The 13,413-nt window shown below is 46.9% G+C and overlaps 1 protein-coding gene across 3 annotated transcripts in view; it reads left to right on the forward strand.

Moving 5' to 3' along the window:
- The first annotated feature begins 2,596 nt into the window (after positions 1-2,596).
- The window catches only part of PARP14 (poly(ADP-ribose) polymerase family member 14), a 41,566-nt gene continuing 30,749 nt past the window's right edge, over positions 2,597-13,413 (forward strand). For 2 of the 3 annotated variants that reach the window (XM_032406680.1, XM_032406682.1), the window contains exons 1-4: positions 2,597-2,848; positions 7,658-7,791; positions 8,546-8,579; positions 13,131-13,373. In XM_032406680.1, coding sequence (XP_032262571.1) covers positions 2,662-2,848; positions 7,658-7,791; positions 8,546-8,579; positions 13,131-13,373 — 598 coding nt within the window. In that variant the 5' untranslated portion in view covers positions 2,597-2,661. Of the gene's footprint in view, positions 2,849-7,657; positions 7,792-8,545; positions 8,580-13,130; positions 13,374-13,413 lie in introns of those variants that run through there. The other variant, XM_032406681.1, reaches the window with a different exon arrangement.

Here is a 13,413-nt window from a genome sequence, read left to right on the forward strand (position 1 = left end):
TCCACCCAGGGTTGAAGAACAGGCTTTGAGTCTGAGCAGCTCTCAGACATTGCCGATAATTAAGTAAATTCTTGAAAGAAATCCAGAAATGGCCAGATAAAACTTCCACTATAAATAAATGATTTCCATTTCCCTCTATTTCTTGGAAAATGATAATGTGAGGAAAAAGATAAACTGCTCAGTTCTGGAATCCCAAACTCTGGGGAAAGGAGGGGGTTGATATTAGTTGTAGCTTGGGGTGAGACACCCTGGGGCAAAGGGTCACCACTGCGTGGCTGAGAGCTGTGGCTGGCCCTTCCCTGTCCTCCCCGCCTCCCCTGCTGGCGCGCAGGGTGGTTGGGACTGGATGATGCGCGCCACCTGCAGGCAGAAAGCTGGCGTCTGGGAGAAATCCCCGAGTATTGTTCAGCCTGCTCCTGAGCAGGAATAAAAGCCCAGGGAGTAACCTCTCTTTGGCCCGGCTTTGGGTCTCTTAGAAGACGACATGGAAGGTCCAGTCCTGCAGGGGCAAGCAGCTCTAATTTAGGCTGTGTCTGAGACCTCACCACCTCCTTCACAGAGCAAACAGAAGCCGTTGGGGAGAAGTCCCACCGCTTCCCATCAGCTGTCATTCAGAATCACCTACGTCTGTTCTCCATCTCCGCCTCGCTTCTGGTGCAATGGGAAGTGTTCCTTCCCTACGGTGACTGCCTCCAGAATGCCCTCCCACCTCCTCCTACAACCTGTATCTTCCACCTGCCCTTCACTTCGTTCCACCAGTATTCAAGCATGCCTCAGACTCTTCCATCTTAAAAAATATTTTAAAAGCCAGAAAACAGAAATAACAGCTCCCCAATCTTATCACCCCATACACTGCTGCCTAACTCCTTCTGCCCCTTCACAGTCACACTTCTGCGAAGAGCTGATTATGCTTGGCTGCCTTCGCTTCCTTCCCTTCCTTTCAGACCTCCATCCACTGCCAGGTCCCTCTCCTCTCTCCTCACCTGGAGACAGTGTTTGCGGGGGCCCGCAGTCCAAGAGACCTTGTCTTACATGATATATTGGCAGTGTTTGAATGAAAACCGCTCCTTCCCACTTGAAACACTCTTGTATTACAGGTCAAAGACACATACATTCTAGCCTCTCTCCCGCATTTCTGGCCACACCTCGGTGCTCCCGTCTGGTGGATGCCGCTGTTACCTGGCCAGCCACTCCAACCGTCCATGGATAGCCATGGAGTCGTACTTGACCATCTTTGCTCCCTGTCCACATCTTTCAGCAGGTCCTGCAGCTCTGCCTTCAATACCGACTTGGAATCTCACTCGTTCTCAGAAGGTCCTCCTCTGCCAGCACCCTGGTGTCAGCCACTCACCTGGGACACTACAGTAGCCACGTGGCTGACCTCCCTGCCTCTACTCTAGCTACTAGAGCGCAGCCGGAGTGATTCCGTACCAGTCAGTTATATTATGGGAACCGCCCCCCCTCGTCTCAGCCCTCCAAGATTTTCCTCTGGGTAAGTTAATAAAGGGAAATCTCACTAAAATGGAGCCGGGAGGCCAGAAGGGAGAGCTCACATGGCATACCCCTCCACGTCAATCACAGGAAAAATTGACAATTACCGACCCCCACAGAAGAATCCTCAATAGGAGAGTGTCACCAGTAACAAGCCCCAGGAAGAACTCGCTTACCCTAACTCAGCCAATGAGGAACTGCCATCACCCTGAACTTTTGCCTTTCCCCAATAGACTTTCGTTCAAAACAACCCCTCCCAACTTCTTCCTTCTTGTCCTCAGCTTTGTTGGACTAGCTGATAATTTTTGCAGTAGTTTGCTTGTCCGAAATTGCAATTCTCTGCTATTCCCATTTTGCTGGTAAAATAACTGACTTTTACTTTTAGCATCAACATCCCCATCATCTTTAGGCCTCAGGTTACGTGTCACCTCCCCGAGTTCTCCCTGAGCTCCCACACCTGGGCTAGGAGGCCCTCCTAACTTGTTCCAGGAACACCTGTATATTCCCTCCAAGAGCACTTACTCCACCATATCCCCACAGCTTTGTTGAGCTCAATGAGGGCAGGAACTGTGTTTGTTGAATCCATCCCAGGTGCATGGCACCTAGTAAATATTCCATAAAGAACTGGGAATGTACCATCTCCCCCTTTCTATATTTCTGGACATATAATATTAACAGATCAGGGAACAAAATGCAAAAGAAAAAAAAGCCAGATACAATTCTGATCATTGTTTGGGGCTTATTTGGGGACTTCTCTCTACATTGTAAAGAATCACAGTTTGCCAAGCCATTTTATTTTCTTGTAAAACGGTGCCCTGCAGCAAAAATGAAGTTGTCTTTGTGTTTGTGCGTGGTCAAAGATGTGACTTGAGGGGCGAGTGGCACACAGTACCCGAGCTTAGGGACCCAAGTGCACAAAGGGCGCAGGACCAGTTGCTTGGAGTGGCGATGACCAATCAGCCTTCGCTGTGGGCCAGAGCTGAAGGTGAAGGACTGCGGGGGTCGACACACGGACTAGTTCGATCCTGGCACAGCTATTTACAGCCACAGGCAGAAACTAATGTCAGGGGAGGAGTTTTCTGGGAAATGAAACCGAAACCTAAAGGGACAAAGTTTGCCACACTCAGTCGGGGTGGGTCGAACAGCGGGGACAGATGAACGGAGCTGAAGATGGCTGCGCTCGGCTCCTTCCCACTGCTGGTCGAAGGGTCCTGGGGCCCCGACCCCCCGAAGAACTTGAGCACCAAGTTGCAGATGTACTTCCAGAGCTCGAGGAGATCCGGAGGCGGGGATTGTGAGATCCGCCAGAAGCCCGGCACCCCGTCCCGCTTCCTGGTGTTCTTCCATCTAGAGAACGGTGAGGGGTGTAAGGGTGGGCGTGAGAGGGGACAACCGGGGTCTTCCCGCAGGGTAACTAGGAACCGGGGCGCACAGCGGGAGACCCCGCTCTGCTCCGGCAGCAGCCTTAGGGGAGGGGGGGCGCGGGGCTGCAGACCCGACGAAGAGTGCGCGAGGGGCGAGAAGCGCTCCCAGGTGCTGCCTGGAGGTGGCGGCAGAACCGCGCAAGTGAGTTCTAACGCTAAACTTGCAGCGCGATGAAACGGAAAAGAGTTGATAGGCTGCTTCACTCACCTCCTTTTACAAGGCGACCTACTGTGTTAGGGGCGGAGTTGCTCTTCCATTGCAGTTTTTTTCCTTCCTATTAAAGCAGCTGTTCTAGAACTCCAAAGATTGATGGGAGCACAATTTGAAGGGAAGAGAAAATTTCCAGGGAGAGTCACACATCTAAACTGATTCCTGAGGGCCAATTCCGTTCCTGACAGGCAGGATATTGGGGAGGACTCTTCCGATGGGAGCACACTGCATGGACAGGTGCTGGGGGCAGGGAAGCACGGGGCATCCTCAGGCGACATGCAGAGCGCCCTCAGCGAGGTTTGGGTTGAGTGGTGACTCTATTAATCCCTGTGTACAAGCAAGATCTGCAGACGGGCTGAGAAATTTCAGAAGGCTAAGCCGGCGGGGGGGGGGGGGTAGGGTACCTATATTTTAAAAATCTTAGGCCTTCTGTCATTAAACCTCCTTCTTGTGAAGTGGTGGAGAGGAAATTAAGGCTAAGAGAAAGTTGGGTTGAGATGGCAGAGGACCTTGAATTACACCATAAAGACTATGAACTTTCCCCTAGGTAGGCAGAGGAGAGACATGTCCAAATATACTTTAAATTTGGTTGAAAATAAGTACCTTGACTTCTGTTGGGAGAGACCCTGGAAATCACTTTTAGGAGATCCATGCGATGTTCTAGGTGAGGACAGCTGAGTCCTTGAAACATGAAAATCAGCATGTGCATGGAAGATATGTATTCGTGTACTATTCTGGATTTGGTAACTGAGGTCAATGCTCTGAGAGAGAGGGATGGAGAGGGAGAGCCCCCCTTTTCTTCAGTTATTTTTTAGGTGGGGAAAAAAAGGTGTTAAAGGAATGTGAGGAGTCAGCGGGATTTTCCTACAGGTCGTGAGATTCTCAGTGTTTCTGGGGTCACTTGGAGGAGGTATGAAAGTGTTGTCTAAAAGCACACTGGGTGTAAATATAGAAAGTTATTGGAGGACTGCTTGCTGTTGATCAACACACAGAATCTTCGTTGAGGGTGCGCTGGTACCTCTTCCCTCGGTTTCAGGGTGGTCCTTGGACTGGGAGCAGGGGTGACATTCTGAGTTTATGTGGGTTGGGAGTTTTGAGCTCCCCCCAACCCTCACCCCAGGCAGTTGAGCGGCTGAGTTCTCCCCCTACCCTTGCTGTTAGCTTTAGGAAAGGGAGGATAAGCACCCACCCAATTATTATCTGCTGGGTCAAGACACCACCAGGTCTGTAGTGAGAGGCCTGTGAGCTGCTGGTCCCGGAGCGTGCACTTTTTCCTTTGGAATCTCATAGGAAAGGAAGTGGACAAGCACTGATTCTACCTTCCCGTCGCTGGATCTGGAGAAGCATTTGAGCCAGAGGAGAGGCAATGAGGCTTACCTGAGAGAAACTGGCATGCTCTAAGCAGAGATCCGGAAAGGAAGAAATGAAACCCAGAGAGTAGAGGGCTTCCCCAGCGAAGTGTGTGTAGGGGGAGGCAGGTGGGGGACAGGAGACCTACTAGGCTCAGAGCCCTTAGGAAAACAAAGTACCGAGTTTTCCAAGGCCTCATTTCACTGAGGAATGCTCGGAAGGGCGGCTGTGCAATGTAAGCCATTTCCCCTGGACTTCATTTTCCTCAAGGAGTTTTACCACTTTGATTGCAACTGTCAACATCATAAGGGCCTGGCCCTTAGGGACACTTACTTCTTTAGAATCCTCTTATCCTCCCGAGTGGTTCTCAAATTGGGGCCACTGGCCTCTGCGTCTGACTCGCAACAGACTAAACAGACCCAGTGCCTGCTGCCTCTTGGAGATTTAGGAACCCCGGGGGTGGGTGAGCGGGACTCTGTGTGCTTGACCAGCACTCCGGGGGGCCCTGGTGTGCTAAACTTTGGGAAGCCCCGTTGTTTGTTGCCAACCCTGAATGAACAAAAAAGGGAGATGATTAGGAGAAAATACAAACAGCATAAAAATACCAACAGCACAAAATACACTTTTGTGTCAATAACATCATTCTGTTCTAGCCCTGAACGCAGAAATGGTGGCAGTCTCCCCAACAGGCTTCCTTCCTCTCATCACCCAGCCCACCTCCCCTACCTCCGTCCCCAGGCTGCTCCAGCGGCCCCTCTCGTGGTATCCCCAGCACAGACAACTCCAACTTAGTACAACCCGAAACCTTTTATGGGCAAGGGCCCTGGGGGCGGGGAAGAGGGGTGTGTGTGGCAGGAAGTGCCTATTCAGTTTCAGTTTCCTACCTGAGGAGCTATTGCCCCAGTAACAGGTTGTCAGAAATTTGCTAACAATGGTTGACCACACCCCCCCCCCCCCCCGCCGTCCTGGTCCTCGGGCACTGGTTCTTCCGCAGGGATTTCCCCCCCCCCCAGGAAGTGGCCTCACCAGGTGCGACGCACCGTGTAGCACTACTTTCTTCACATGATTCATGTAGCAAGAATGAGCCCAACAGCACTGCTCTGTAGAAATTAGTGTATAGCTGGGATGCCTGGGTGGCTCAGTCAGTTAAGCTTCTGCCTTTGGCTCAGGTCATGATCTCAGCGTCCTGGGATCGAGCCCTGCATCAGGGTCCTGGGATCAAGCCCCACATCAGGCTCCCTGCTCAGTGGGGAGCTTTTTTCTCCCTCTCTCTCTGCCCCTCCCCCTGCTCATGCTCTCTCTCTTTCTCAAATAAATAAATAAAATCTTTAAAAAAAGAAGAAATTAGTGTATAGCAAACAGAAGTATTTGGAAGCTGTATCTTACTTTTAAATAGTTCACTCAATTTCTGAGAAGTCCAGTGTAAATTAACTTATTAAGCCCTGTTTCAGATGTGTGCATTTATCATCCTTTCGGGTCATAATTTGGCTTCTGATAATTTTCAGTCTGTTCGGGGTAAGGGAACCCATTTCCTCTTTAAGTAAAATTAAATGTCAGTGGTCTGAGGTTGGTGCAGAAGGGAGACTGTCCACATGGGGAAGGGTGGCTGGACATCAGGGTTTCAGCTCTTTTTCCTCCCAGATTCCCCTTGTCCTTGTGGCGGGTCACTTACTCCTATTGCTACTGTCTGCTCTCTCGAAATCCTGGTGCCCTGCATATTATGCACAATCTCAGAACAGGCTTTTGCATTTAGATGTCTGGATAAGACTCTCCCAAAGTCTAGGGGATTATAAAAGGAATGCATCACAGAAGCCCACGACTCTAGACAACTTGGCTTACAAAAATTGACTTGTTCTCAGGCTTCAGGCTTCAGGGGTCATATGGGGTCCTCAGCCCTCCCGCTAGCTTAGGACAGCCCCTCAGGAGTCCATGTGAAAACATCTGTTATCTCATGAAGAGTGAAAGTAGAGTCTGGCGTTCTTTCTCATATTGTTTCTGGGGCCCGTTTCTGAGTTGGCATCCAGTGAAGGCCTCACACCTCCTGCCCTTTCGTGGATGATTGAGGTGGGAAAGCTATTCCAGCTCCTTCTTATGAAAGATCCCCTATATCCTTGGCCTCTCCACCCATCCACACCGGCATGCAAGATAGTGGCCCAACATGCACATCAGAGCCACGTGTGGGAGGAGTAGGGCACTCTCAGAGGTTCCCCTTCACCCTGACCTCTTTGCACCAGCTGACTATGTTGAGCACGCCTCCTCCTCTAAGCTGGCTCCTTGCCGGTTCTCCATGGCCTGAGATGCACTGATTTTCCTTTTCTCTCTCTGGCTGCTCCGGCTTATAATTATAAACTTACACTTGCATAGCTCTTGTGGGTGTTACAAAATTCATTCACAGACACTGTTTCAAGGGAGGAAACAGACTCAAGAAGTTAAGATATTTTCTCAGTGTCACTCATCTCGTTTTTGGCAGAGTTGGAATTTAAATCCAAGTCTTCGGACTCTTATGTTCACTGTTCAGTTTTTTCACTACAACCCAGTTGTCTGGTGTGCTAATTCTTTTTTTTTTTTTTTTTAATTTCTCCCATCCCTTCTTTTCTACTCCTTTTACTATTGGATGTGAGGCTCTTATCATCACAGGTTAAGGAACTGAATGAAACAGCTTTTTCACTAGGCTCCTGGCCATTGTACTCTTGGTCACTCAAATTGCCTTCCGAAAACACAGCTTTCATCGGGCCATGTCCCAGCACCCAGTCTTCGCTGGGTTCACCATGAGGCATACTTTGATTATTTCCCTTCACTTGTGGAATAAATATTGTTACCTTTCTTAGTGCCTCCTGAGCATTATGGACTGTACTAAGTCCTTTATAATGTTTTTTAATTTAATCCATGTAACACCTATATAAGACAGTCTTCATTAATTACTTATTAATAGACAAGAAGACTGAGGCTTTGCAAGTAAGACTTATTAAGGAACATGCCCAGGGGTTAAAAAAAATAAGGGTAAAGATGGGATTGAAACCCAGGTGTACTTGCTAAACTTTTCTTCTTTTCACCATACAAGGACTTGCTTGGGAAACTGACTAAGCCATTGATTGCAAATGATGAAGCCCTATGGAAATCATGGAATAATTTGGTGAATAAAGATTGCTTGACAGTTTCTTCTTTTTTTTTTTTTTTTCAGTTCGGCAAAAAGTTCTAGAGACAAAGAAGCATGAATTGCTATGGCCAGGAATAGGAGCATTCCAGTTAACTGTCCAGTTGCCCACAGCCCCAGATGAAGTCCAGGATGTCTTTGAGGGGGAAATTCCAACAAAGGTAAGTCAAGGCGTGAGTAAAGGGAAGTAGGGTGTTCTGCCAAGCTGTGTGGGAAGAAAATCACAATATGGAGAATATAGTGGGATGAGAAGTATAAATCAAATTGGAATAGAAGGCACCTTACAGATGTGGAGGGAGTGAAAGCAGTCATGGGGAAGGTATGGAATAATGAAGGAGGGGGCGCTTTTTGTTTGATTTTAGACACTTTCTGAAAAGTCAGAATTTGCAGATTATAATAAGGCTGCTTTGAGATGTAAATTTTTGAGTTTGGGTGCTTTTAACCTGGAACTTGCTCAGTTTGTTTTATTTTTACATCATTTTGAGGGGACAGAGATCCATACTACCTGTGCTATCTCCTTGACTATAAAATGGGACAGTAATCCAATCCTCGTTGGGTTTGTGGATCGTTGTGAGGATTAAATGAGACAATCTCTGTAAAGCACAAGGCACGGTGCTTGTTAATAGTAAACACTCAATAAACATTAAATGGGGAAAAGATTTAGGTGTTACCCCACACCGCAAGCACTTGGTGTTAATTGGGTTTTAGTAATTTGTGACTCATTTTTAGCAGTGCTTCTTGTGCTAAGTGGATATGTCATTACACGTGAGGTGCATTCAACAGCGTAAGTGCCAGAGCTTTTTATTATTGTTTCTATTGGCCCGATGTCTCCGGTCCAGTCCCAGGGACAGTTTCTCCATGTAAAGAAATTATTAGTCATTTCTTGATGCTACTCTATTGTTTATTGGATTTCAGGAATTGGAGACCAAAGAACATGTCAAAGAACCAGGTAAGGGCAAAGAACTGAGATGGCTGACCTTCGCCAGTGGGTTTGCTTTCATTAAGGATGGCACTTGCAGGGCTCATCCTTCTCTTCTTGACTACACAAAGCAGGGTGTGCTTAGCTTAGACATGCCATCTGCTTACTCGCAGCCAGCTGTGCTGAGGGTGAGCACGGGGGGAGCCCCCTGAGATCTTAGGGCTCAGGTCAGAAGGATGGGAACAGATATCTCTGTGGGGACCGGGAGACACCTTGCAATTGAAAGGAGGCAAAGAGGTGCCTGGGAGATGGTGATAAACTGACCTGTAGAGCCCGCCTGTGCCCAACCGCCATCGAGAAGCAAGGACACAATGTGTCAGTGTGTGTCCTGTGTGGCTAAGTCAGTTTCTGAGCACTGGGTCTGGATGGGGCTGTCCTCTGGAGCCACAACAGGACGGTGGACAAAAGCTTCTACGTGCTGGGTGCGGGATGTGGGTGTAGCACCCCCAGAGCTCTTCTTATCCCTTCTGCTGTAGGAAACAGCCGCTACCTCATAACCCTTGTGGACTCTGCAGCTTTCCTAGTGTCTGGGTGTTGGCCTGCCGTACCAGTTGCCACTTACTGAAGAGGCAGCTCGTTTTCCTGGCCAAGCATGCTCTTATAAAGGGGAGAGATGTCGACCTGTGCTGAATGGCTGGACAAGAGAGATAAAGTGATACGTTTATCCAGATCTTAGGGAAAAGGAATTCCAAAAAAATGTGTAAATTATTATCCTCTAAAACTGACACTGTTTTGAGAACATGTTTCCATTTTTGCAACTTTCTCTTTTGAAAATGGCAGTAGGCTGAGAGCTGCCTTTACTTGGCAAACCGACTGGAAAGGGATGTATGGATTGTTTTTACCTAACATGGAGGCACTATTCAGCCGTAGAATCTAGGATTCAAGGTTTTCTTAAGAAGCTCATGATTCGGGACGCCTGGGTGTCTCAGTTGGTTAAGCGTCTGCCTTCAGCTCAGGTCATGATCCCAGCATCCTGGGGTCGAGTCCTGTATTGGGCTCCTTGCTCAGAGGGGAGTCTGCTTCTCCCTCTGCCTGCAGCTCCCCTTGCTTGTGCTCTCTCTCTCTCCCTCTCTGACAAATAAATACATCTAGAAAAAAAAAAAAAAAGCTCATGATTGTTATGTGATAGGAATCTTTTGTCTGTTTAGAGTAATTACTGCTTTCTATTCTTCAGATATGAAACAGGCTCAAGTAACTTCCAGTGTTCATTGGGACTCCCTAAATCCTTATCTATTTTTGGAAAATGCCTTATGTGCTGTACCCTCAAGCTCAATTTTAGACCGGGAAGTGGTTTTATATTGGTACATTTATATCTGTACCATTTCCTGGGTCTAGACTTTAATCAAGTCTGTGTTTCTTCTGATTTCATAGATTTTACCCTACTCTGTCTTAACTGATTTGTCAGCACTGTTTCAGATTTGCTTACAACACCAAGGATATTCTCAGGAAGAGCCGTCCACTCCCACTCCACCAATGGACTTTTCATTGTCCTGGAGACTTTAGACTCGTTTGCTGACCTGTTTTTACGTGACCCAGACTCTAATGATAGTAAGCAGCCAGAAGTTGGGCCGTCTTTAACGAAGTACTTAATTGACCCCTTTAAGAGACATAAGAGGGGGTCCCTTGTCGAGTGGTTGCTCCACACTGAATCCTGACAGTGACCCTAAGGCTAGGACTTTTGAAATTAATTAGAATGGTGTAGACAGTTTTCAGAACCAAGCAAAATCAGGGTGGAGGGTAGTTCCCTAATAGGTTCCACATTTCAGGGATGAGGAGAACAGAGAATACTGCACGCTGAGCGCACTGGGCATGCCCAAAACCCTGGGCATAAAGTTGAAGATGGATAAGCAGTTGACAGAGGAAGAATAGGTCAGTCAAGCCACACACCAACACCAGAGGATGTGGGCACTGAGCTAATGTCCTGTTCCAGGCTAAGCTGAATTGGGCTGGGTCTGCAAGGTGGAAACCAGCAATTGGAAGAACCTGTAGAAGAGAGACATGCAAGAGCAGAGATACTGGTCACTTGTGGTCAGGAAATTCTGGCTTTTTCAACTCTATATATCCAGCCTGGACTCTTTTCTAAATTCCAGACCTCGTGTCCAACCTTCCTGTTGGAAAATATGTTAAAGCCACCATGTCAAAGTCACCTGTGTCATCTTCTTCCTCACACCAGTACCCTTTCTGTCTTCCTTATTTCTCTTGAAGTACTCAACCAGTCTGCCCATCACCTACTGGAAACTTCAGTCATCTCTCTTCTTTAAGCCTTTGTGTATGTTAGTCACAGAGACTTAATAATTTTTTTTTTTTTTTTAAGATTTCCTCATCTGTCCCTCCCTCATGCCAGGCTGCCATTATTACCTCACAAATCCAGCATGGCAGGAGCACCCTGCTTGGTCTCTCTGTATCTGATGTCCTTTTCCTTAAATCTGACCGGCCCTTTTACTATTGCTAAATATCCTGTCCTCCTTATCACAGAAACCTTCCACAACTCACCCTTACTACCGACTGCAGGATAAAGTCCACACCATGTTCTAGATGAAGCCAACTTTTCTGGCCTCATTTCTTACATCTACACCTAAGTGCTCCTTGAGCTTCATCAGTCAGACCACCATTTCCTCAGTAGTCTAGCGCAGTCATGGCACTCTGCCTGTACTTCTGTGGCCCACAATCCCCAATATCCCACTTCTCTCTATCTAAACTCTAGAGAGCTTTCAAGATCCACTCAGCTTCCCCTTTTCCTGAAGCCTTTCCGAAGCAGCCCAGTCGCCTCTGTGTCTCTCGGACTCCTGGCTGGATTATTGATGCTCTTTATTTGGCAGTTAACAAAGCCTCTCTTGTGACGAAGCTTCTAATAGTCATATGGTTATAAAACCATGTAGCTGGAAAGGCTCTTACCATTCAGTTCATCCAGGACTCCTTTGTAAAGAGACTTGTCTGAGGTCACATGGCTAAAGAGTGGCAGAGTCAGGGGTTGAACTCAGACAACCTCACCCCCAGCTCAGCGGTCCTTCTGCTTTGTCACACCTATCTCATTGAATGCTCTGTTATTATTGAATCCTTAAGCTATTTTTTATTTGGCATGAGTGTGTGGTGTTACATTCCACACGTAACAGGAATATGTGTCAGGATCACCTAACTGCTGTAACAAACAACCCCCCAAATCATAGGTCAGTGTCGTCAGCAGCTGGGGAAGGGGGCAGGCTAGACTGCTTCAGGAATCCCAGGTTCCTTCCATCTTTTGACAAGATTACTTTTGATACGTGGCCTCCAAAGTCACTGCAAAGGAGAATGGAAATTCACATAAAGGAGATTTGTACTTGCCAGGCGTGGAAGTGCAATTCACACTTTCACCCCTATTCCATTAGCCACATGAACTTGGCTGTGGGAAGTCTGGGAAACGTTGCCCAGAAAGAAAACAAAATGGATTTGTTGAGCACGTAGCATTTTACTCTGCCGTGATAAACATTTACAAATGTCAGTTCCTTTTCTCATTTGTCTTGTATACCTCCATTAGAAAACCTGTAAGTTCCTTATCTGATGTTTTCTGTATGCACCCCTCTCCACACCTCCAGTGCCTTGAACATAATAAGGGCCCCAGTTGAACAGTCACTCACAGAATGTCTAAAGATTATATCATATGCATCATGCTGCACTGGGCAAGCATAGAGTGGGACTGACCTGATGCATAGATGGAACTCACGTAGGGCCAAAAATGGAGAGGAACAAGCTGGCTGGGAGGATTGCTGTTCGGTGAGCTTGATGTATACATACAGCTCTCTAGGCCATTTTACTTTATGTGTGTTCCTTAGTCATTCAACGAGTATCCTTTTTTATCTTCAGTGATGAAAACGTATTACTTTTCAGAGAATCATATGTTACATGTCATCAGATATTCTTGCTTTCCTCCAGTGGCCCAAGCAGTAAATCTCTGATTCGGCACTCTTGAGCCTCAAGTATATACTAGGTGCCAGCAATACAAGGATGAATAAACATGTCCCTTGCTTTTGAGAAGCTGAATTCAGTAACTGTATAAGGTGCTTGATGGAAGCATATGTCAAAGGCTATGAAAGACAGGTTCTGGGGCGCCTGGGTGGCTCAGTCGTTAAGCGTCTGCCTTCGGCTCAGGTCATGGTCCCAGGGACCTGGGATCGAGCCCCACATCGGGCTCCCCGCTCAGCGGGAAGCCTGCTTCTCTCTCTCCCACTCCCCCTGATTGTGTTCCCTCTCTCGCTGTGTCTCTATCAAATAAATAAATAAAATCTTTAAAAAAAAAAAAAAAAAAAGACAGGTTCCTCAAAGAGACAAGGCAGAAAAGGGCATACTAAAAATCAAACTTAACAATAACAGTTAAATGTTACATTTTATTTTTAACTAAATTAAGCAAAAAGCCTTCTCAGATCTTTTTTTATTTGACTTAGCCAAGAGATTGAAAAGGAAAGAGGACAGCGTCTTATGATAATTTGCTAAGACCATGATAGACAAATGTAACATCTTGTACCTCTTTCGTCCTTCTAAAATCAGATGTGTCAGAAGAACTGGATACAAAACTTACTCCCAGTAGAAGATCAGAGAAAATGGAAGATACGTCAGAAGAGTGTGAAAATACAGCCTCTTCGGTTGCATTTGAAAATCTCAAGACAAATGTAACTGATATAATGTTAATCTTGATAGTGGAGAATATAACTGGCCTGTCCAATGATGCTTTTCAAGTGGAAGTATTACAAGATTTTGACGTTGCTGTAGTTACCTTTCTAACGCATGTGGGTAAGATCAAATGATACTGCATTTGCCAATCTTCTTTGCA

The sequence above is a fragment of the Phoca vitulina genome, unplaced genomic scaffold (assembly GCF_004348235.1).
Source record: "Phoca vitulina isolate PV1807 unplaced genomic scaffold, GSC_HSeal_1.0 scaffold8, whole genome shotgun sequence".
In the NCBI taxonomy this organism is placed as follows: domain Eukaryota; kingdom Metazoa; phylum Chordata; class Mammalia; order Carnivora; family Phocidae; genus Phoca; species Phoca vitulina.